Source organism: Phalacrocorax aristotelis, chromosome Z, assembly GCF_949628215.1.
Source record: "Phalacrocorax aristotelis chromosome Z, bGulAri2.1, whole genome shotgun sequence".
NCBI classification, from domain to species: domain Eukaryota; kingdom Metazoa; phylum Chordata; class Aves; order Suliformes; family Phalacrocoracidae; genus Phalacrocorax; species Phalacrocorax aristotelis.
Genome location: NC_134311.1, coordinates 7,833,651 through 7,857,909, shown reverse-complemented (window position 1 = coordinate 7,857,909; position 24,259 = coordinate 7,833,651). Strand labels below are relative to the sequence as shown.

Below are 24,259 nucleotides of genomic sequence, written 5' to 3'. Positions count from 1 at the left end.
ATTTTCTTTTCCTATAATTAGGTCTCCTCCTGAGGACAATCTCTGTGGTGCTTATATTATACTCACACTGAATTTCAAATACTTAAATATTTTTTCTATAACAATTTTCTTCCCCAAAAATGCCTCCTCCTGGAAAGGTTGCTAGAATTTTCTTGAGTCCAATATATAATGTCTAGATAGAGTAACACCCAACTTTAGATTTTTTTTTTTTTTTGCTTCAGCAATTTAAGGTATATCTGGAAATCAGAAGAAATTAAAGATATGGTGGATTAGATTTTTTAACAGTATTATCTATCTCAATACCTCTTTTACTTTTTCAGGTTGGTAACTCTTTACTTGAAATGAAAATTATAATATCTAATTTATATTTCCTATAAAAATAAGAGTAAAAAAGGATACCTATGATATAATGATAACAAGCACATATAAAACTTCACTGTGTTTTCTGTGTCAATCTGCTGCAAACTCATTCTTGAAAGACAAAGGTGTTAAAGGAGTAAGAAAAGAACATCATCTTTGCTTCAGGTTGAAAATTATTCTAGTGTCTTGATAGCTGGGCCACCATGCCTGCCTTCTGTGACCACCCCAGGGTCTGTAAAATGCTGGTTATGAAAAAATGTACTAACTCAGTAGAGGTAGGGCCATGATACAAGAATGACTTGATAATGTCTGGTCTGTGGTATGCTAAAAGTAACTATAGCAGCCCCTTAAAATTTGCTAATCTCTTGAGAGAGAAATCTAAATAATACAAGGAGAAACTTCTTTCCTCCCCTGCCCTGCTATGCTTGCTAATCATGTAAGCAACTCCAAGCAAGCACAACATTTAGCACAGAAGATTGCTCATATTGAGCCACTTGCTATGCTAAAATCCTCAGCTTAAATTTAGTCTACTCTAGATACACTAATTTTACATCTGAAATTTTTCTACATAGTTAGAAAGGGGGTTTGTCTACAGGTATAAAAGGCATAATACACTCCTGTGGAATAAATCAGTATAACTTAACTGAAGTCAGCCTATATCAATTTTTACCAAATGATGATCCAGTCCCAGAAGTACAAAGAAATAAAGGAAACCTTACACTTTTATCTCTAATACTCTTGTATCTGTTTAGAGTGGAAATCAAGGTAGTTACAAAAATAAAAAGAGCAAGAGAGAGAGAATCATCCACATTTCTTCTTTCAAATATATCTCTTTTTTAAATCATTCTAGACAGTTTTATTTTACTAAAATTAAGTACTTTATTTTGCAGAAAAGACCCATACTTGTACCATTCTTTACAAAATATTTAATCAGTAAAAACATACATGTAAATAATGTAATTTCTTTAAAAAGGCATACAAGGATATATCGGTGACTATACTGACAAAATATTCCCAGTATTTGAACTTTGACCTGTGAAAGAAACTGAGTATTTGTACAGACTTGTAGGGACAGCAAAGGCGCCTGTAACAGATGCATGCAGAAGAAGGAAACTGCTGTGGTTTCACTTTTTTAAGTTGCAGTTATTAGGCATCAAAGCATGTTACTTATCAAAGCATGTTCTCCTTTGTTGTATGTATCCCAATACTTCCACAATGAAATAATGATTTTTCTAAATATTATAAGATTTTATTATTGTGCTTACATGTTCATTCCAGGCATCCCCGGGCCACCTAAAGCATTCAGTGGGGGTCTCATTGCACCTCCATAGTTCTGCAATGATAACCAAGGGTCAGACTACCACAAAACAAAAAAACAAAACCAAAGAGGAGGGGGAAAGAAAGGACAGCAGGTTAATGATATCCCTACATTACTGCTGACTGGACAGGCCAATGTAATTCATTCTTTCAGGAGTTTCCATTGTTGACTTAAAAAAAAAATTTTGTTAACCCCAAGGAGAAAGATTTACAAACGATAGAAATAGACTAAGAATACTTAAAATGTCAATCGTTTCAGGAGGAATTATTTACACATATAGAGGTCATGCCAATGGCCAGCAAGGGGCAGGTTTTATAATGTATTCAACTTTTATACCAAGGGAGCTCACTCAGAATCAGAAACCTGGACTTAGATTCTAAGATCTCTACATAATGGAATTTAAATAGAATTATTTTTAATTAGATTTTGTTAGGATATCAGTAAATGCTTGCATAAAATTACACCAGATGATATCACTTTTATAACATACAGCATAACCATTACATTTCTCTTCTAATCAGTCAATTCTGGTAAGTCTACGGTAACTAATATAAAAGTTATTTAATATGATAATGAATATCATAGCAGTGCCAACAAATGAATTGCCCAATGCCTATAAAATCTAAGTCTATGCTCTGATATTATGGCCAAAGTTTAATTGTAGCATTTACATGAAAAACTATATTATACCTGTTTTTATTCAGAGGAATATAAGCAAAACAGTCTATCTCACCTCACCATCATAATGCACCCCCTAATCTGTGTTAATCTGCTACATTCTTCTGATATTTCAAAAGAATTTATAAAAGTAACTTCTCTAAAATGAACAGCTGTGCATTTTGGAAGGAGGGGGGATAAAGAAGCAATTTGCTTAAAAAAAAATTAGGTCATTGTTGTGGTCTATTTTCCAGTAATAAACCTAATACACTCTATTTCATGTGTAGTACACTACATACCGCACAAACTATATGACTTAGGCTTATGGGTGTTCTCTATATTCGTCTGATTCGCAAAACCATGTAAACATGAAGTCATGAATACATGGGAGAAATCCACCAGTGATATTCAAAGTGCGGGTATGGTGCTGTTTATACCTTGACTGATATAACGTATCAGTTATCTAGAACTGATTTAGAGCTGATCTGCAACTAGGAGAGGAGGTTCTGTTGCTGCAAACAAAACCCCCAAACTTAAAATTTTCTTCAGTCTTAACAATCCTGAAAGTGTCCGATTGATAGCTGGTTTGCAAGAATAGAACCAGACACTGCAAACGGACGTCCTCTTCCAGACCCAACAGTGCCATCTGAAGATAGTATTATCCACAGCTGCTGGCCATCAACCACTACTCATTTCTGCCTTTTTGTGTGCAGCCGGTAGACCGATTGGTGCACATGCTTAGGAAAAAATCAGCCAGATTAACTCAAATCTCCCATTTAACTTAGGTTATCCTAGAGGACCTCGCCTATGCAAATCCTCTGTCAGTACTGTAGGGCAGTAACTGGTGGGTAGTCAAAGCTACTGAGCACAGTAACATGCCCAGTTGGCACTACTGGATCTGGAAGAGAACACAGTCCGACTGTAACAAAACAGCAGTTCTGTATCTGTTTTATTTCATTTTCCCGTCTTGATGTGGAGGGCTGGGCCATTCTCCCTATTTTGTCTGTCTGGTATCTCCCCTCTATTTTAATTCAGGAATCATTTGTGTGGACCAGGGTTAAAGATCTCCACGGAATCCTGCAGGACTGCAATAATCCTAATCAAATGTACTTCTAACTCTAATTACTGCTAATTCTAATCAAATGTACTCCTTCGTCCTAAAATAACAGTGCTTTCATTAAGGCTTCCAATATAGATGTTCCCTCAGCTGCAGCAATGCTCTCTGCAGAAGTTAGTGCCCCAGTTTGATCCTCACAGCTTTTTACTAAAAGTCACCACTACCACTGTTTAGCCGGTAGTTGAGTTGTTCATAAAAGTGCTCCCTAATGTCACGCGGCCAATATGAGACAGATCAGCCGCGACTTTTTTCTTAAATATTTAAGATGACCCAATTCTTTTTGACTAGAAAACATTAGGGGGCATGTGGGAGGCTCACCAGCAGATCTGAAGGAGAGACAGTCACACATTGGAGGTATTACCCCATTCATCTAGCATAACTACTGCTTGAATAAAGCCTGAACCTAAGTCTTTGGAGCTTTTCACAGATTCAAGCATTTACAACCATCCACTGCTTTTTGCTTCACGTTGTTTAGTTTGAAACAGACTAGAATCATAAAATGCAACATGGAGGTAAATTTTCTGTAAGTTTTCAAGCATATGCATGCTATACTGGACATAAGCTTTAAAGCTTAAGTGTTTTGCAAGTTGACTGCCTGTGCAGCAAGGTAGCAGGGCCTCCCACTATGGGCACACCTAAGTTAACTTTACAGCACTATAGCAACAGGATGTTAGAAGGTGTGAAAGGTTCATCAGATTTGGGTTTAGAACTACATTCTGAGAAGATCCTAGATGACAGATACAAAGACTGATGATGATCCATTTATAGAAAAGATTGGTTCGTGAACTTAAATTTTTTGAGATTAGCTACATTTTTCCCCATTTTAAGAGGATGTTCAGTACAAGAAATAACCTTACAAAACCATGGGATTTTAAGAGATAGCAAAAATGAAAAAATTATCCTTATAAAAACTGTCATGAGATTTGCCTGCTGTGTGACTAACGGTGCTGCATGAAGTATCAGCTCAATCTCATATGGCAGCATTGCAAAGCTTCTCCTACCTCCAAAAGGGAAGTGGTAAATATACTTCAATGCTACAGAAAAAATAACTATGTATTTAACAACAGTTTGTTGGTCACATGGCAGACGTTGAGTAGAACTGCATAACTTGTTTCTACCAAAAAGACCCAAAACTGTGAAGACAGTTATGAACAGATTTGAAAGGCAAAACTATTTAATAATTTAAAATTCAGTTGCTATTCCAAGGAACAAAGAAGTCGCTAGAAAGATTATTTGAAATGGGGAAGTAAAAATGAAAAGTGTGGGTACAGCAAGCACAACATTTTGGTTTTGTAAAACAAAATACTGGCAACATGGGTATGAAACACCACCACATAAATTTCCTCTCACTGAGAGCACTGGCAAAATACAGAATAATATTTTGGATCCATATTTCAGATATGCATCAGAATTAATTTAAGTTATACCTTAGTTTACTGTTGAACTGCAACAGTGACAAATATCCACTCCTATTTTCACACTTGTGAAGCAAGAGCCTAAGAACAGTTATGACCAGGTCAGCACCATGGAGAAGGCTGATTCCTGCAACCCAAAATTGTTTTGCTCCTCAAAAACAGAGCTAGAGAGATGCTTGTGATTGATGGGGAGAAATGGCAGCATGAACTTTTCATTTTGCATTAAAATCTCTCCAGTACTCACGAAAAATCTAGATCAACAGCAGATGAAAGCAGAACTTTACAGAATTTGAGGGGTTATTTTTGGTACAAAGATTTTGCGTAAGTTGGAAGTATTAATTCTTTCCTCCTAAGCACCATAATCAAGTAGGTTGGGAGGATGAGGAAACACCTACTCAATCCTTGGTCTTCTCTTGTTTGTAAGCCTTTGATTACAACATACACTGGCTGTAGGACAAACAAAACTTTTCTGAAATAAGGAAGTTTAGGGATTCCCCTTTGATTTTCAAATCTTAATTAAAATGACTGTTTTCATTTAGACTTTGTACAGCTGCAACTCAGAACTAATTTTTGTACAGAAAAGTTTATTTTAAAATGGGATTAGATGAAAAAGTTCTGGCCATCTTCAAGCTATGGAAAGCCAGAGTAATATAGTGTCAGTATAGGCCTATCAATAAAAATGGTTATCTATTTGTGGAAGGTACCTGTGGTCCTAATGGAACCATTCCTCTTGGAGGAGTCATTCTCTGCATTGGCCCACCCATGTTTGGATGCCCTGCAAATAAAATTATGTAACTTTAAAAACTATGCAATACACAAGCACCATCTAAAACAAGTTTAACAAATCATTCCTTTTTAATTAACAAAGAGCTTAAAAAGCTGCAGTAAGCTTTGAAACACAGAAAGATGCAAGTTTGAGAAGACAATACTTTTGAATGGTCCAAGTAATTATTTTGTTCACCTTGCTGCCGTGTTGGGTCCATCCCACTAGGCAATAATGGCTGACTTCCTGGGACACCTCCGAGTGCCTGCAGGCATAGAAACCATACGTTAAAAGCACGTAATGCTTTGAAATTTATGTTAAAGACTTAATGCAGACTTTTTTTTTAAATTCCTGGATGTTTCTTCTGAGTTAAGAGTAATGTGGAAGATTTAACTTTCCTAAATGCCCCAAATAAATGTCCTAAATGCCCAGCTAAACTAAAAGTCCTGAATGTCCTACGACCTTGACTATGGATTTGCATGGACAAACTCTTGGAATTCTGTGGAATTATGTATAAATAATTTCCAAAATATAATTGCCTAATTCGCTTACCCCACTCCCCTCAATACTTCCTTCATGTTAGCTTACCTATTATTTAACCTCCAAACACTGCCTTTTTCTTGGTTATGTGGCAATTTATCCAAAGCTTACATTCCTACACTTTTCCCTTTTAACCATTATTTTAACATTTTCTTCCAGAGGTCAGGATGTTGACACTGATATTCTCTGAGAGTGAGCCATAACTGAGCCAACCACACAGCATTCACAGAATACGGTTAATTAGGACTGTGATGTGGGTGACGTTTTACCTTCCACTCTGCCTTACTCTTGAAGGACATCAATGCCAAGATAAGCTTATTACTCATCTAACAGGAGATAACAGTCACAAAACTTGCTCCTAAATCTTGCCTTCATGCATGAAGGCACACTGTATTGTTACTTCACCTCTGGTCCAAATTAAAAGTATTGGTTTTCTGTCCCCACATTTTAATCTATCATTTGGGTTTCTAGCAACTGAATTAGGTTTAAGACTAATTTCTACAGTCTCTTACCTATAGTTCAGTCAACTAGAAATTTATCTTTGTAGCTGACTCATTAGGTGCTATTAAACATCTCAAAACAAAACCATATATTCAGTAAAAATGTATCCAGAATGAGTAAATCTGTTATTATGAAAGTAATCTACTCAGGCAATACAGGTGTTGCTCACTGTGGGAATGGATAAGTAACTCTTGACCCAGAAATATCATAGTAGTCTTGGACACATACAAAGGGGAACCTATCTGAAATACAATACAGTTTGTTTCCAGGAGAGATAGGAAAGTAAAAGCTAATATGCATGTTATTACCTCAAAGGTAATACACTCAAAAGGTACTGCACTGCAAGATTAATGGAATAAACAAATAATCTGAGAAGATGTCATTTAAATCAGAGCTTCACATGTACTTCAGTGGCTTGAAATCTGGACGATATGTAAGAACACTACATGAAGAAGACAGAGAAGCATCAAATACTATCAAAGCAGGACCGGTCACTTCTGCCAGAGATGGCAGGTGACTCGCAAGGACATGGGAGGCATTTGCTGCTATGAGCACATGTGACCAACAAGTTAACTCTTGAAGCCACTATGCTGCAGATCATTCCATGAGGGACTGTGGTTTCTTTCTAACACATCATACCACTTTTCAAGAAAAACAAGTGTAGAGAGAGTACTGGAGGCAACTTAGGGGCACGCGTGTGGCACTTGGTAGGTACTACCTTGCCTTGCTACAAAGCCTAGATGTAGCTCAGATAACCCTTACACAGCACTGGACTGTGCACACGTGCCCTGCGTTACCCTTCCCTGCCTAACAAACACAAACCCTACTGCAAGGCACAAAGGAATGGAGTTACAGTTACAGTGGGAATTTTAACTCTGATTTTTACTGACTTCTGTCTAATCCAAATTTCAACCTTAAAGCTACCTACAATAGTTTATTACTTCCACACACTGCCCAGCTATACTGTAACTTAAATAATGGCAGTGTTGTTAAAAGCAGAAATTCACGAATGCGGCATAATGTAAATGAATTACAAGAGCTGTAATTCACTGAGATTATGTGATTATGTTACAGCTCTGAACTGAAAATATCACAATGTGCAGACAAAAATGCTTCTGAAACTAAAGCTGCAAGTTGGCAGTGCTTTCACAGCACTCACCACATCCAATTTCTACCTGCCAGTATTTACAGTGTTCAGAAACACAGAAAGAGAAACAAAGGAATATGTGAAACCCAAACACTGGTGCATCTTTGGCTAAGGTATTACTGAAAGGTGCAAAAATCGGGAAGATATTTTGTACTGAGTTACAGTATATCTGTAGCAAATACTTAAGTGCTAATGACATTGTACTCTTATGTTGTCCCTTGATGATCACTTCAGCAAGGTTAATTAAGTCACCCATTTACCTTGTGAGAAAGTAGCTATGGTACAGGTAACTTAACCTGCTCTCAAACTTCACCAAGTTTGATGTACGGGAATATCTGAAGAAGTCTTGCCATCTGATATATCCAGGTCACTGAAATTTAAGCTTCATTATTTCTGGCAATATTGTGCCAGTGCTAAAGACAAGTTTGTTGACATTGTGTTATACAGATATAAAAAATAGCCAGAACTGAGGTTGGGGTGTAGAAATCTCTTCACGAAGCTGTGACAAGAAGAAAGGCACTACTGGAATTCTAAGTTGGATCAAAACACCTGTTCCATCTATCCTATCAACCTTTCCCAATATTGTAAATGACCCAGTTTTTGTTTCAGAATTCCACTGATATTCTTCTGTCTGCTTATCTGTAACTTTTCATCTGCTGACAATTGCTTTCTCCTCCTCTGTCTGCACTATGGAGAACTTAAAAATACAAATCCTATCTGCTTCCAGAACCATCTTTCACAGATGGGCCAATAAAGGTCTCTGCTGACGAACAGCAGCTCATTACTCATTCCTGTTACATTGGCATGCATATCCTTTGATGGAGATAAGAGAAACTTGGGAATTCAATGCTTTTATAAAGTCCTCAGAGTGTCTGAAAGCCACAGAGCACTTTATGGTATCTGTTTCTCACCAATAATCTCCATATTTACTATGAAATAAATATACTTCATATATCCAACAAAGAATAGAAGGAAGTAATGAATTTTACGTAGAATTAAGTAAAAAAATTCTCAGAGCTAACTGCTTGACATGGTTAGGAAACTTTAGAGAGTATAACTTTATGGAGACATTCTGTCTTCATCTCAGAGCAGGCAGTGTTGGCTGGCTGAGGTTAATGCAGCACCACACAAGGCAACTATACCCTCCCTCTGCAAAAAGGCTTAATGGACAATACATTTCAAGGTGTAGACAGCAATTAAGCATAGGAAAGTAAGCTGCCAGTGGCATGGCCACACCTTATCAAAATAACTACTTTATGGTCAGACAAAATGGCCTGTAGAGGGACTGGTTGAGTTTTGTAGCCAACAAACCATTGGTAGCCAACAAGACAACATTCCTTGCTCCCACCACTGCACCATCACCCTGGACCACAATGGTGCATCAGTGATAAAATCTTACCTGATTGGGTATTCTTAAAGGTGGCCTTGGACCTCCAGGGTACCGAGGGGACATGAAAGGCTATGAAAAAAAAACAGAAATACTGCTAAATAATTCAACTAGCTTGTAAATATCACATTGAGTCATTAGCACATGGCTCGAACCGTGCTCACACCTCAAGCATGCTGCTTAAATACTTCCACAGAGCATTCAGTATATTATTCCGCAAAGTTTAGCAGAACTAAATAAATTTAGAGGTTCTTTGTAAGGGCATCTATAAGGTATATTATTTAAAACTTTGTTACAGCAATTGTGAATGCAGAATATGAACAACTTAATGCATTAACAGTGAAGAATAATAAACCATTTAGATCATATAATCACATATCTGTACTTTCCATTGGAGAAAGGGGAAAGATAGGAACTCTGGAATAGAAAACAAAAATGTTCATGGGAGAGTCAAGAGATACGTAATAGCATAACAATGCACAAATCCTTTCCAATAAGTTTTTCATAATAATACAGCAAAATGCAATACAAGATTTAACTTGTGAGTGCACAGGTTTCAAGTTTATGTCAAAATATTTAGAACTTTGGTGGTTCCCTTAATCATATTAATTCAATTTTGCACTCTTCCCACCCTTTCATATTTAAATCCATGCTCACACAGTAAACCTCCTCTCTCAAAACCAAATTTATACCCAAATCTGCCATACCATCCTGAACCTTGTGAGGTTCTAGTGGCTCTCAGCTACTACTATACTACTTCATAGCCCACAAATGTCAGTCCCTTATGATAAAAAAATGGTAGCAGCAGCAAATAAATTTAACATCTCTACCTATTCCATTCCAAAGTGTGACAATAATGGAGAAATCTAAAAAGTTGGGAGATTAGTGGCAATGTGAGATCTACAGGAACATCTGACTAAACAGATGATGAAGAGGATCATTTTGGCAAGCAAGTATACCCCTAACTCCAGAATAAAATGAAGAGCTAAAAGTATGCTTTGACTGTGAACACAGGGACAAAAAAGACTGACTCTATATCGTGAAAGAAGAGCTCACTTCTGTTCATGGCACTTACACTGGAGACAAGGGGGAGAGAAAGAGTCTGCTGGGACTTCTCTGCTGGGCAGCCTCTGATGACAGATGAGCTGCTGCATGTTTAAACCCACTCTTTGGGGTCTCTTCAAAAAGAAACAAATATATGTACACAGGCATCATCTAATCAGCTGTAGCTAAGGACCACTGCCAGGACACTAAACTCTATGATCAACATCACTGTTTTACAATGAATGGCATATTTCAGCTCCATCAGCAGCACTGCATTATAAACTAAAATGCCAGTGATCATCCATGCTAGCATCCATGTATTAATAGAGGTGATAGCTAGCAATAGAATTATAATTATTTTACCAATAATTAGCATTGGATTTTTTTGTACAATCTTGCAAAAAAAAATTTAACGGAACCTTTCACATCTTAGAAACAGATGAAAGTGGAAATAATGTAACCTACATAAACATGCATTCAAACTAGGTACTAGACAACAATTTAAAAAGAGTTTACAAACTGGAGAAGAAAGTTCAACAATCATGAAAAGATTACTTCAGTGAAAAAGACATTTGGAATTATGCACTACAGAAAAGGGAGGTTTCTTCATGACTTCTTTCTGATGGTGAGATTCTCTGATAAGACATTAAAAAGGGTTGAGCGTCTGATGAAGGCTGTAAATATGCAGGCCCTTGTAAAGCAGTAAAAGTGGAAAGAAATTAGACTTTCAACAATTTCCATAAAGGTCAACCAAGTGCATTGTATGGAGCGCAGCACACCCCAGCGAGTGTCTTGGACTTGGCTTACCTCATTCAGCACACAAAAACTTAAACTTTATTTACAGTTTTACAGCTCATAAAAGGGAAATCAGCTGTATCTCTCAAGCCAACCATATCTTAATGTAGTACCACACTACTAATACGAGTATAGAACAGTGCATTATCGGCAGAACATCTGTTCCTTTCAAGCAGCTGGAAACCTGCTTGTCCCCTCTTTTCCCAGTGGGTTCACCTTTCTACGCAGTTTACAAAAATGACTAAAAGCTTATTTTCTTATAGATTTGAAATTTTATTTAAAAAGATGAAACAAATACCTTACTGCATTAAGGAGGGAAAGAGGCCTACTTGTATAAAGTTGCAATTTCACTTTTCAAAATATGACTCACATTGCTTCTAATTCCTGGCAATTAGAGTCCATATTTTTTGGTTTGTTGTGCCCCTGAGGTCAGCAGCTGCTTCAGATTTTTGAGAAGGTCTGGATCTAGGTAGGTATCAAGTATACTCAATAAAAGCATCACAGAGTAAGTCTAGGATTCTTCTCTCAAATTACATGTAAGTCAGGAATTATGTTTTTTTGTGACACTGTTTCCTAAGCAGGCATCAAAGCAGACTTTAATTTGAGAGGCAGTGCATCTATTCTTAACTGACTTGTTAGTTCATTGCATGGAGTGACTACAGGAGCTTCTCTGATACAACTCTGTCTTACAAGAAGGTTTATATACTGTAAATATTTATATATCTATGTATTCCCCTTAAACATATTTGTGGAAGTGTTTAAACCTTCTCTCCCATTCTTTAAGCAATTGAACCCAAGTGTAACTGCAATGAATGACTTTATCGAGTAAATTTCAAATAGTTCTATTGGTTCTTGATGATCCATGGATACAAACGCTGCAGTTTTACAGGTAGGAAAATATATAGACAACTAATGTTTTGATAAATAGAAGTATCAGTGAAGGTCCATCCCATATAGCACTGCAGAAAATTATGAGATAGTGATGTTCAAGGCCAATTCTAAAAAATTTACACTGTTTTGGACCAGCATTTAGTACTTAAGTTTACCAAAAAAATTCTACCACCAGACGGAAATCCTAAATATTCTAATTTCTGTGTCAGTTACTAAACTTCTCCCTCTCCATTACCAATGTCTCATTCATCCACAAAGAGTTCTACCGAGACATATCAAGACACCAAAGAAATTCTGTCAAACATTTTAATGAAAATAAATAAAATATGAACAGCTTCCCACTAAATTAGGAACTTTTTTTTTCACACACACAATGTAATTAAGCACAGAATTAGGCATTCTGAAAGACAAAACTCAACAGTAGGCATTTTCTGTCACGTGTGGTGTTTTGCTACATCCTTTCTAATTAAGAAAAACAAGCTGACATTTAGTCACTGATCTAGCTTTACTTTGTTGTTAAGAGTTGCTGAAATAACCATGGCTTAGGGAGGAACCACTGTGGACTTAAATATCTTATGGCTAGTAGCTCTCTCTTTCCTTGACTTCTTGGAAACTTTTTCTTCCCCTTCTCTTAATAATATTGCAGCACATACATCACAAAAAGTAATGGATTCAAAAGATGGGCACTAAATTAAATCCAGTGATCACAGACTTTTAATCGGTCCATGTAGCACTCACCCTCCAAAGCGCTCCCTCAGCCTTGTGTCAATTCAAAATTCAGCATCTTGACAGTCTAAAACCTTTAATGGATCCCCACACTAAATTCACAGCAAGACAGACTCCTTATTTATCTCAGAGTTCAGAGGAGGGGGACACACAACTGGATAGGTGCCATGCCAATGAATCAAATAATTCCTTGCTTACCCCAGCTAGGAGGGAGGGCTGCAATGCAAACAGTACAAGAGCACTTCTTACACCTAAGGATTACAGACATACAACTCTTCAAAAAATAGGGCAAAAATAGAAAGAGAGAATTAATCTGGAAAAATATGCCAAAAGATAGTTAACATGATTTGGTAATGCAGCAATAACTTTAGCTATTGGGTAGGAAGAAGATAGAAGGGCAGAAGACATTATCTCCTAGGGCCCTCTCTGTGCAAAAGAATGTTAGGATACTCTTCCAATAACGTATCTGGCATTGCAGGGCCAGATCTTGCTTGAGATGTTGCAAAGCTTGTCTCAGGGAAACCAATCTCTCAAAGCTGATCTGACGGAGGAAGAAGGGTATTGTCAGTGTGTCTCCATCCCACAGCGATTTGCAGGTGCTGAAATGGCTCTCAAGCGTTTCCAGTCAATACTGCAGCCTTCAAGCCCCTCTAATCCACAATGGTGACATTATGCTGAGTAGGAGGAGGTGTAAACAATGCTATTGTGCACTACCCTAAGCTACAATTAACTTCTCAAATGGAGTTCAGGACTGGCACATACACTAGTGTATTAAGAGAAAAACCCACCCCCCACCCCCCCAAATCAATAAAAAAAGAAAAAGGGAAAGAACACAAAGAAAATAAAATAGCAGGAAAGAGTGTCGTATCTAAGCCACAAACGAGATGGACATGCCACTGGAGTTAGAAAATGTGTCATCCAAGTTGCAGCAATAGCAGAAGATTCTGGTGTTTTTGGAGAACAGCTAACTAAACACATCTGTGAACAGCAGTATTTTGTAATTACTGCCTTCAGGTATAAAATTCAGCGATTTGATACCACAAATAGCATCTTGAAGGCTCTTGTCATGCAGTTGAGACCAAAGGAATGTAAGCAGAAACTTCTACTAAACTGGGTGACAAAGAAGCCAGAGAGGAAAAACCTTTTGTGTAGTCACCGCAGAATATATGCATTTATCAATTTGAAGTGAAAAACAAAAACCAAAACCCAAACCAAACTGAAGAGAGAGGCTACATGAAATAAAATCAAGATGTGAACTGTTAAATTTAGTAAGCTCCCTGCTCTTACTTATAGCATCCTATCGTGTTGAATTGTTAAAAATAACTTAAAAATAAAGCTCAAGAACTCGAATAATGGTGCCACACGTTCTAGTACTTTTTGTTATCTTCCTGCTAAAGAAATAATCCAACTGTGTAGAGGGAGAGTAAAGCATACCTTATAAACTGTGTATTTAATGCATTTTTGTGAGCTGTGTGTACATGTACAATGTAAATATCTTGTAAAATACTATTTTTCTTAATCCCTGGGAACACAAGGGGACAAGTAGATAATAAGTTTCTCAGTAGGCAAGTCTTTGAAGAAGGAACATTGAAGCACAGTAGTCTCACTGCCCACATTTTGGTTCCAGTATTCAGGAAAAGTGATTTCACAAAAAATATCTGCCAGGAAGCTGATGACATAACGGCACAGAAGCTGGCATGTTTCTCTGCCAGTTGTGTAATTCTTACTCTGTCCTTTTTAGTTGTTTGGCCAACTCTAGAACATGGTGTGTTTTAGTTTTTTTGTACCTAATACTGGCTTAATTAAAGAATTTAAGAGATGGCGTCCTACCAAGTATGACACATTTCAATAAACCTATTTTTCTTGAAATTTACTTCCCTTCCAAAAGCTGAGAATATAATTTACTTGCTTCCAACTATGGGCTGCTTTTGTTTTGTTGGGTTTTTTTGCATAGACATTTTTATCTTTACTCATACCATTACATTTGTTGACCTCATTTGTCCCACATGAATTGCAAAATTTATAATAATCCTCAGTCAAACAACTAATACTGAATATTGCTAACATCTTAATTCCTATTGAGTCCGAATCCCTAATGAGATTTAATTGACCATAAATATCCACATCTATTCCAATATATACATTACTATGTGATACTCTATGACTTGTAATACTGGATAGCACAACCTCATGTAACAAAGACACCCCCACACACCCACCAGGAAAACAAATAAACATAGTTCAAAAAGAATTACTGCAGTTACTGAGCATGAGTAGTGGAGAGGTTGCACACATCCGCTAACAGTAGAAATACCAAGAGCCAAAATGTCACTGAACAAAGCTTGGTCTGAGGAGGATAAAATAGAATGACTATTGCTTGAACAGGAGAACCCTGTCTACATGGCATAAAAAACCCAGCTTTCTCAGTCAGGGTAGCTTAAAATAACAACACTTATCTAGATTTGCATTAACATCTTCCCAGCTACACGTACTAGGAGGTTTTTTCAGCTCAGGAAAATATGCATTTGCTGGTCAAAGCAGGACAGAAGGTATGTTTTAAAGCACACCACCAATCTGGTTTAAATGACTACATTGAAGGCTGCTGCAGAAAGCAGGGCAGTAGCTCGCTGACTGGCTTGCAGTGGCGTGACTTGCTAAGCATGATGCGTGGAAGCCCCCAAGAGGGATGTGCTCGAAGCACTGGGTGCTCAAGCCGTTGAAGCTGTCCCCTGCCCATCTTGGCCCTCCCGCTGTGCCCAAGATGAGTGTTCCTACAGGAGATCTCGCAAAAGGGAAGGTGTTTTACGTAGCTCAGGTACTTGAGCACAGTGTCAGCCAAGCTCACCAGCAAGTGGGCTCACCTGGACACCTCTGCCTGCCAGAGACCCCTCCTCTGCCCAGCCTGGGACAGCACTGCCCCGCTGCAGGGGGCACTGATGGTCAGTGGGGAGAGAGGATCAGTATCTAACAACAGCTCCATCCAGACCAGGAAGAGGGTGCCCATGCCAAGTTCTTACTCTGTTTCATATGGCTTAGGGAAGTAAAGGAACTGGTTCTACTTGCACCAGACAGTACTCTGAAAGGTTTCCCAAAAACATGGTTAAATGTGGATTTAACCAACATTTTAGAAGCAAACAAACAAAAAGTGATAACCGTTTTTTCAGCATCCTATTTTTTTTAAACCAGCATTACTGAACAACCTCCTTAGATTACTAAGTCTCAACACCCTGAGAGGCAGATGATGCTCCCAACATTGCTTAGAGAAATAACAAGACCACACCACAAATTAAAAAATACAAGGTGAAACACAATTTTAGCACTCAGTATAGAAAATGACTGAAATGGTATTAATTGGTTTTTATAATTCAGGCACCATAATCATCAAAAACGCTAAACACTACTTATCACTAGAAGCTGAAAATGGAACCACAGACTTCATTTGTACACACTATGACAAATTATTTTAAATTAATTGTGCTGCTACTTGAAGAGCAGGTATTCTAAGAGGGCCCAAGCTGCCAGCAACAAGGTCAAAAGACAGATGGAAATTCTCATAATGACCAAATCTCTTCATGTATTCATTTAAAGTTCTAAATGATAAGTAAAACAAGCCAAAAATCTTTCTTCTCCTCCATTAAAAAATCAATTGCCAAGTTACATATTCTGTCTCTGAATATACAATTCATATTCATCTCCAGAAGGGAGAGCTGCTCTGCAGGGAGATCTCGATAGGCTGGAAGAGTGGGCCAGCAAGAACCTTATGAAGTTCAACAATGACAAGTGGAACTATGGGAAAACATAACCCAGGAGTGCAGCACAGACTGGGATCCACCTGGCTGGAGAGCAGCTCTGTGGAAAGGGACCTGGGGGTCCTGGTGGGCCGGAAGCTCAACATGAGCAAACAGTGTGCTGCTGCGGCCAAGAAGGCCAACGGGATGCTGGGTTGCATCAAAAAGGGCATCACCAGCAGAGATAAAGAAGTCATTATCCCGCTCTACTCAGCGCTTGTCAGGCCACACCTGGAGTACTGTGCACAGTTCTGCTCCCCGCTATACAAAAAGGATGTGGACAGGCTGGAAGGGGTCCAGAGAAGGGCCACCAAGATGATCAAAGGACTGGGAAGCTGCCATACGAGGATAGGCTGGGGGAGCTGGGTTTGTGCAGCCTTGAGAAAAGGAGGCTCAGAGGGGATCTCATCACCATGCACCAGTACTTAAGGGGCAGCTACAAAGAAGATGGAGACTCCCTTTTTAGACGGAGCCACATGGAGAGGACAAGGGGGAATGGACACAAATTGCTCTTGGGGAGATTTCGATTGGACACGAGAGGAAAATTTTTCCCAGTGAGGACAGTCACCATTGGAATAATCTCCCCAGGGAAGTGGTTGACTCGGCCACGTTGGACACCTTCAGGAGTCATCTGGACAGGGTGCTGGGCCATCTTGTCTAGATTCTGCTCTTCCTAGAAAGGTTGGACTAGGTGATCCCTGAGGTCCCTTCCAACCTGGGATTCTGTGATTCTGTGATCTTTTTTTGGTTTTCAAAATCTATTCTTGGTTAGAAGGACTGGCATTCCTTAACTATTTATAGTCCAGGTAGTGAGAAATGAGTCTGCTTGATATATTTATTTCATTTTCTTTTTATGATAGCAGTACTGAAAAACGACTAGGAAGCAACATTTTAAAATACCTGATGAAGACTCCTATATTTTATAAAATGTTTTAGAGGTGCTTTACAACTACCACTAGTGTGTGTGTGTGCTTCCATTCTCCCTGAAATAGGGTTTTGTACTCTTGAAAAGTACCTGTGGTGAACCGGTGATATGTGTGAATTGAATTTATCCAAGTTAGTTTACAATTCGTAATCTTTCATTTATTTACTTTCCTCTGCTTTTTTCGTGGACACCTCCATCAGCAATAACGGTCACCACAGTGTGTAAAACACTCTTCATTAACACATTTTCATTCTAACCAGGTCTAAACTAAATTAGCTCTCAAAATGACACTCTTGTGCTGGTACAGCCCGCTGACACCTATTTCCATGAGCAAGTTCTTTTCTGTGCTTCAGACGAAGACCCCTGAAAAAATAATTTCCTTATTTATGGTTTTCTAAGAGCAGCCTGCATGGTCCAGAAACCTATAAATAGCAACAGTAAGCTAGGTTTGATTTAATTCAGAGTATAGAGCAAAATTACAATTTAAAAACAAATAATCATAAAGCCTTCCACAGACCTCTGTCTTTCCACATCTAAAATTCCAAAAGATAGAACAACACTAGCATTTCAAACAAAATTAATGCTTTTTCCCTGGTCAAGAAATACAGGATTCATTCCACCATCTGAAAGAATACTGCAATACATACCTTGCACATTCTGCATAGAAAAATGAAGAAACAAAACCTCTTTTTAAAAAACCAAACACACCTTTTGGCCCTAGCTGAACATTTCTCTGTTATGCTAAAGGCATAATACTCGCCTGGCTACTTCTCCAGAAATTTGAGAAAGTAAATAACACTCATTTTGATGACAGGTGATCTTTAGGAATTTTTCTTGTATTACATCTGTCTCACACTGTGGGAAATATCATTATCTCGTGCTCATGAAGACTTAGCAAGTGGGAGAGAAGCTCTGCACATGATATTTAATGGAAATATTCAAGAAATGAATTTTCAGAGGGTTATTGCCTACATGCATTTTAAACCAGGTTAATAGTTTTGATTTTCATTTTTATTAAACGCAAATACTACAGAAAATATTTCAAACCTGACTTAGGGTAAAACCAAAAGGTCAAGAAGTATCGCCCTTTTAAAAAAAATAAACTGTGCTTTTACAGTTCAGGCATCATATACACAGATCACTAATCTTGAGAAAGCATTTCCTTAAATTTAATAAACCTTCTAGTCACCCCTGGTTATGTTATACAACTGAGATTTTGGAACAACTTTAACAATGACAAGCTGGAGTTTGTTATTCCTGCTGTTATATTTAATAAATACATTATTTGGAAGCTACATGCATTATCTTCATCCAAGGATTTTGGTTTCAAACACAATCACTTGTGGCTCATGAAAAAAGTAAAAGTCAGACTATGACAGAAACTGAATTAACCTCCACAGAAGGAAGCGTCATATATAAATGACAACCCTTCCCCTACTCTTTAATACCACTTCAGTGGCAACTATAATGCCAATTTCGGTGTATGGTCAGAATCCTTAAATTTCTGAGATGTATCTCACAAACACAACTTGAATTTTCAGGATAAGAAGTTCAGAACAGACCTCCTAGGTAAATGACTTGTGCCCAATTCCACCTCCTCCTCTTACAGCACTCCACAACTAGTCTGTGGCTGCTTGAGATGTGCATGTGGAAGGGGAGGCGGGGGAAGCGTGGGCTCAGAGCTTATTTAGATACTCAAGCTGAGCAGTTTTAATTTGTTCTAACAGTTACGAGCAGTAAAACCATTAGCACAACTGCAGGATAGAATTATCAAAGCCAGCAGATGTTGGACACCTTCAGCTTTTTTCTGGTATTTAGAGAAAACGAACAAGAAAGAGGAACAAATACAAACTAGTTACAGATATTTCTAGATGCTAATCCCCCCCTGACAGAGTCTAAAAAGTAAAAATTATTTTTAAAATAAAAATGTTTTAAAATACAGTGTGATACTGGCAAGGACAAAAATGCACAGATCTCAAACCTGCAAAGAATTAGACATATGCATAATTTTATGCACTTGATATTCCCGGTGGATGTCAGCCTGCTATACTGGGGTGGATGCATTTACAGACAATGGAGATTCCAAAAATACAATAAAATTCTTCTTACTAACAATTATATAAACCCAGAGGGGGGAAAAAAGCCTTTAAAATCTATTTTCAAAGCTTTTCAAGGCCTACCAAAGCTGCTAGCTTTACTCACAAGCTGTGTTTGTAGCTTTGGCGACATTTCATTTGCTCATAGTAATGTTTTCACAATCCATGATGCTTTTCAAGCTTCTGGGACTTCACTGTATTTGTTCTGCTCAGGGACCAATTCTTTAACTTTTCACTCCTTCACCTGCAATTATCTCATTTGCTCCACTGGAATTTAGTATGGGTGCGAACATGTAGCAAATCCAGCTAATTTTGCAGTCATGCTTCAGTTCACTTTTCATGACTTGTACATTTTACTTTGGGAAAAAAAAAAAAAAAAAAAAAGCTACAGGCAATGCTGCCAAAGTGGGGAGAACATGATGATCAGCAGCGAAAGGTACATTGTTAATGAAGTATGGATGTTTGAAGAAGGGGGTGAAAAATGGTAATGCCCTAGAAAACCAGGACACTATGTGAGTGTTAGGGGAAGACAATAGTTCAAACAGTTCAAAGGAGTTTAAAAAGAAACAAAACATTTTAACATCGATATAGATGCATGTTATGCTCCTGCAAAGATGAGTCTGAGATGTCTGCATCTTCTAGCTTTAGTCATGTAATTTCGCAGCCGGAATTAGGAACCCTCATTCCTTGTGCAAACAACGACCCCTCTGTGGACAATTCATAGAAGCAACACAGTCACTCCAAAATGGCTTTAAAGGGACGTTGAGTATTTCTCCCTCCTCATCTTCCTTACTGCCGGGTGCTTGTTCAAATGCGCAATCTGGGAGGCTGTTCTGTGAGTGTGAAGGGGCTGAGGAAAAGGATCATGTACCCAGCACATCCCTGGCCAATGCAATAGTTTCCAGGAGACTAACACGCACGAGCTATATTAAAGTGAGTGCAAGAACTGAGTGAAACCACAAACGGGCTGGTTTAACCCCAGCTGTTGTAGAATCAGAGATGTAAAGCTGCCATCTATATTTATTTGGGAGACTTTGACCAATGACTTTTTAGAAGGAGTAGACATTCGATACTTCCCCTTGGAAAACAGCCTAGTTATCATTTTGCTTGCTACTTTCTTGGGGGTATATAGCAAAGATTTAACTGTTTTAATCAAATGCTGCATTTAGCTAAATGATAATACAAGCTCTATTTTACAAAAATGTTTCATGCCATGACTTTACTATAAATATTGTAAATATAAGTACAAATTTAAATAGTACATTATAAAGATATTTTACAGCCTTATACAGAAGCTCACAAACCCATTTTATCTTTATATATAAATAGCTCACTATTTCTGTTTCAAAATGCAAGAGTTGTGTGTTGCTATTGATTTTTAATTCACTGACTGCTTATTTTCACTATCTAAATGCTATTTAAACTAATTTTTTAAATAGCAAGTAGTAATGCTAGGCAGGAAGAAAAATGGAAAAGTTCTTTCTGCTCACATGTCTTATTGTGATGGTGCTCTCCTAAAGCATTAGGACAGTCCTACTAAGGCACAAGGCTAAAAAAATACTTTAGAATAATATGGACTGAGCTAAAACTAGAATGAACTGCCACTAGATGGCATGACAGCCTTACATTACTTTGGTGGGTTGGGTTTCATTTGGAGTTATAGGAATATGTAACATTTGCGTTTCAAACACGGTGCCGACACATTTTATTTCCCATGCCATTCCAAGTATTTCTGATGATCACAAATTGGTGAATGAAGCAAACTACCTGACAATTCCTTTAGAATATATATGCTCTATGGAAATAAGGTTTAGTGGTAAGCTCAACTAGAACAAACTTTAACAATTTTGCTGGAAAAAAGGTAATGCATTTAACAGAAAGAGTGAAAAGGTATAGTCAGTGGTAGAATTTAACTTTTTTAAAAATTAGCAAATTAAACAAGTGAACTGCCAATTATCAAACCACCTGCTTCGTCTAACTCTCAGTTGGCACTTCATGAATTATCTATCCAGCAGTGTCTCTGAGGTGCGTTAAGAACAAACTCAGTGTTGCTACTTGCCTGAGTGCCTTTAAAAAACAGACAGGTTCCTTATACAGATGCAGACATGGTAAACTTTTGTTCAGCCATATAATAAAAGAGGTGAAGATAACTGGTGTTTAATTAAAAATGCATTTAAATATTTCTCATAATTGCAGTGCAAAAATAAGCAACCAGTATCAGATATTCAGTAGTGCTAGTTGTCACTAACTTGGAGAAACACGATGAATTCCACTGGATTAGAACCTAGAACTTCTGAATAACCTGATCCAGTTGAAGATGTCCCTGCTCACTGCAGGCAGGCTGGACTAGATGATCTCTAAAGGTCCCTTCCAACCCAAACCATTCTGTGATTCTAACTCTGCATTTATGTGTGCTAAAACTGGAAAAGTAACTAAAAGGCAAATAAAATCCCATGAAATCAGTATCTTTCATTCTGTTTAAAAATTCAAAATACTTCAGTAAACACAAACCTCAAAACTTCCCTCCAGCCTCCATGTACTTACTAAAGCTGATATTGTCCACAAAGATCAAATAAATAGTCTGCAAAAATATAAATGTAATGTATCTTGAATTTTTTAGCTGATTTAAAGATCAGTGAAGAGATGATGGAAATAAGCCACAGCACTTCACTACCTGAAGGGCAGTGGTTTGCACCTGAACACAACCCTCCCCCTTCACATGCATACACTGGCATGTGCCACGGAACAGAAGTGTATCCGGGTGTCATAATTTCCATGACAATATTTCCAAATGTCATTCATGTCATTATTTTCTAAATGCATACTCTACCATGATATGCAAGTATAACACTGGTTTTTTTTCCAGTCTCATTGTCCTCAAGAAGAAGGGAGTGAGGCTAGTCCTGAACTCTTTGACCTGCTCTGCCTGTATCTAAGAGGACTTTTACAAGTAATACTTCTGTACTGCACAGCACCAACCTGGGTGAAAAATGCTGGTTGTCCTCAGGCCAGAAACTGGAAGTAAGACTGGGTACAAAAATCTGAGAGTCTTCGAACCTTTGATCACAAGTAGATAAATTTAACTCACCATGAGTGAGTTATTAGAACCTCTTCAAAGGTTTGGCTGCTGGCATTTATATGCATCCTCCAACATCTAGACCTGAAGGTAAAATATTATTATAATCTTATTCAGTCCTCCAGTTGCCCTACTATTTCAGTATCAGACAGAACTCCAAAAAGAGGGATGAATACTAGGTCACATTGATCTCTGTGGATGGCTATAGGAAAAAACTAACAACGGAGTAACTCTCTAAAATATGGCAGAGAAAATGTCCTCAATGACTTTATTTTATTAACATAGTAGCTAAATGTCTTCCTCATATGTTAGCTCCATGCACAGGATGTAATCTGGAGAGGAAAACTGGCAAGCTGATGATGTATTTCAAGAGTCAGACTGGAGTTAGATGAGCATTTCAGAAATGTGTACAGCCATCTTACTCTTATGCAACCTAATACAGATTTATGACTTCTGTTGCCCAAGTAATTAATAATCTTTTAAAAGATTGTCAGTTATGACATTTCATTTTAAAAGATGGAGAAACATGAAGAAAGAGAATTGAAATTACTTATCTTGGGTTACCCAGGAAAAATGTGGGTAACTTAGGGATGAATTGCACACTGTTTTTTAGCATCCAGGCTCACACTCTGATTCCCAGCCATGATCCTCCTCTGAGGCTCCATATTTAAGAAATCAACTTACCAGAAGCACTGACCCACCAGACATCACCCTCACTGAATCGCACTTAACCCGAGACTTTCAGCCCGAGACAAAATGAACTCTAAAACTTGTTGCAGTTCTCCTATTTGGAGCTGTATGACAGAACTTTGCTCCTCCTGTTGTCCCACACATTCAGTTTTGTTGTTAATGAACAAAAAGCATATTCAGCTACTGTACAACCCCAGTTTATTTCCAGGGTATCACCTATTCTATGTACTGAAAGAGTATAAGGACAAAAAAATATGTAGCTATGAAATTTAATATTACATTAAAATACATACACACGAGTAGATGAAATTGAGACGCAGCCTAACTCCACATAGACCTGTTTTCTTGGCTTTTCACATTTCATTTTTGACACTGTAAACAATTCTCTTTTTAAAAAAAAATCGTTTAGTTGATAATAGTAGTTGTGCACAACTCTACCACCTTCCTTTCACTGTATCATTGTAAGGCACTACATTTTGGACCATCAGCGCTGTAGTGATCATCACCCATCACCTTAACTGAAATCTAAAAATACAAGTACAGAGAGTTACATGACAAATTCAGCTGCCGGCTTCAGAACTTCACCTCTGTGGACCAGGCATAAAATGCCAGAGATCGCTAATTAACGACAGTGTCCTACATATACATGAAAAACTCGTTTTAAGAAGAGCAGAGTTTTACCAGATACTGCCTCAGAAACCATACTTCTCCCATGTGGTACACTGGTGCACTACATTATTTTCTTTTATAAAAAATAAAGGTCACAGACATAACGCTAGTGGCCAGCAATGCCAATAAAACTGGAACCTAGGTAACGTTTCTTGGTTCTCAGCACAGTCCCCATCTAGGTCGCCTTCCCGACCTGTCTGATAAGAAGCAATTGCAGCAGCCAGAGCATCCGTTTTGCTTATGTCCCAGTTAGTGGTTAGTGCTGCACACAAAAAAAGAGTTCCAGTGTAAAACCAAGAGGTATTACTGATGAGAAATGAAATTACTTCAAATCATCTAGCAATTCTGAGTTAG

General features: G+C 37.9%; 1 protein-coding gene across 3 annotated transcripts in view; it reads right to left on the bottom strand.

Annotated features, from left to right (window-relative positions):
- SSBP2 (single stranded DNA binding protein 2) overlaps window positions 1–24,259 on the bottom strand; it is a 183,192-nt gene that overhangs the window by 27,523 nt on the left and 131,410 nt on the right. For all 3 annotated transcript variants that reach the window (XM_075079406.1, XM_075079408.1, XM_075079407.1), the window contains 4 exons: window positions 9,218–9,277; window positions 5,829–5,895; window positions 5,572–5,642; window positions 1,626–1,693 (listed from right to left, as the gene is read on the bottom strand). In XM_075079406.1, the coding sequence (XP_074935507.1) occupies window positions 1,626–1,693; window positions 5,572–5,642; window positions 5,829–5,895; window positions 9,218–9,277 (266 nt within the window). The remainder of the gene's footprint in view (window positions 1–1,625; window positions 1,694–5,571; window positions 5,643–5,828; window positions 5,896–9,217; window positions 9,278–24,259) is intronic.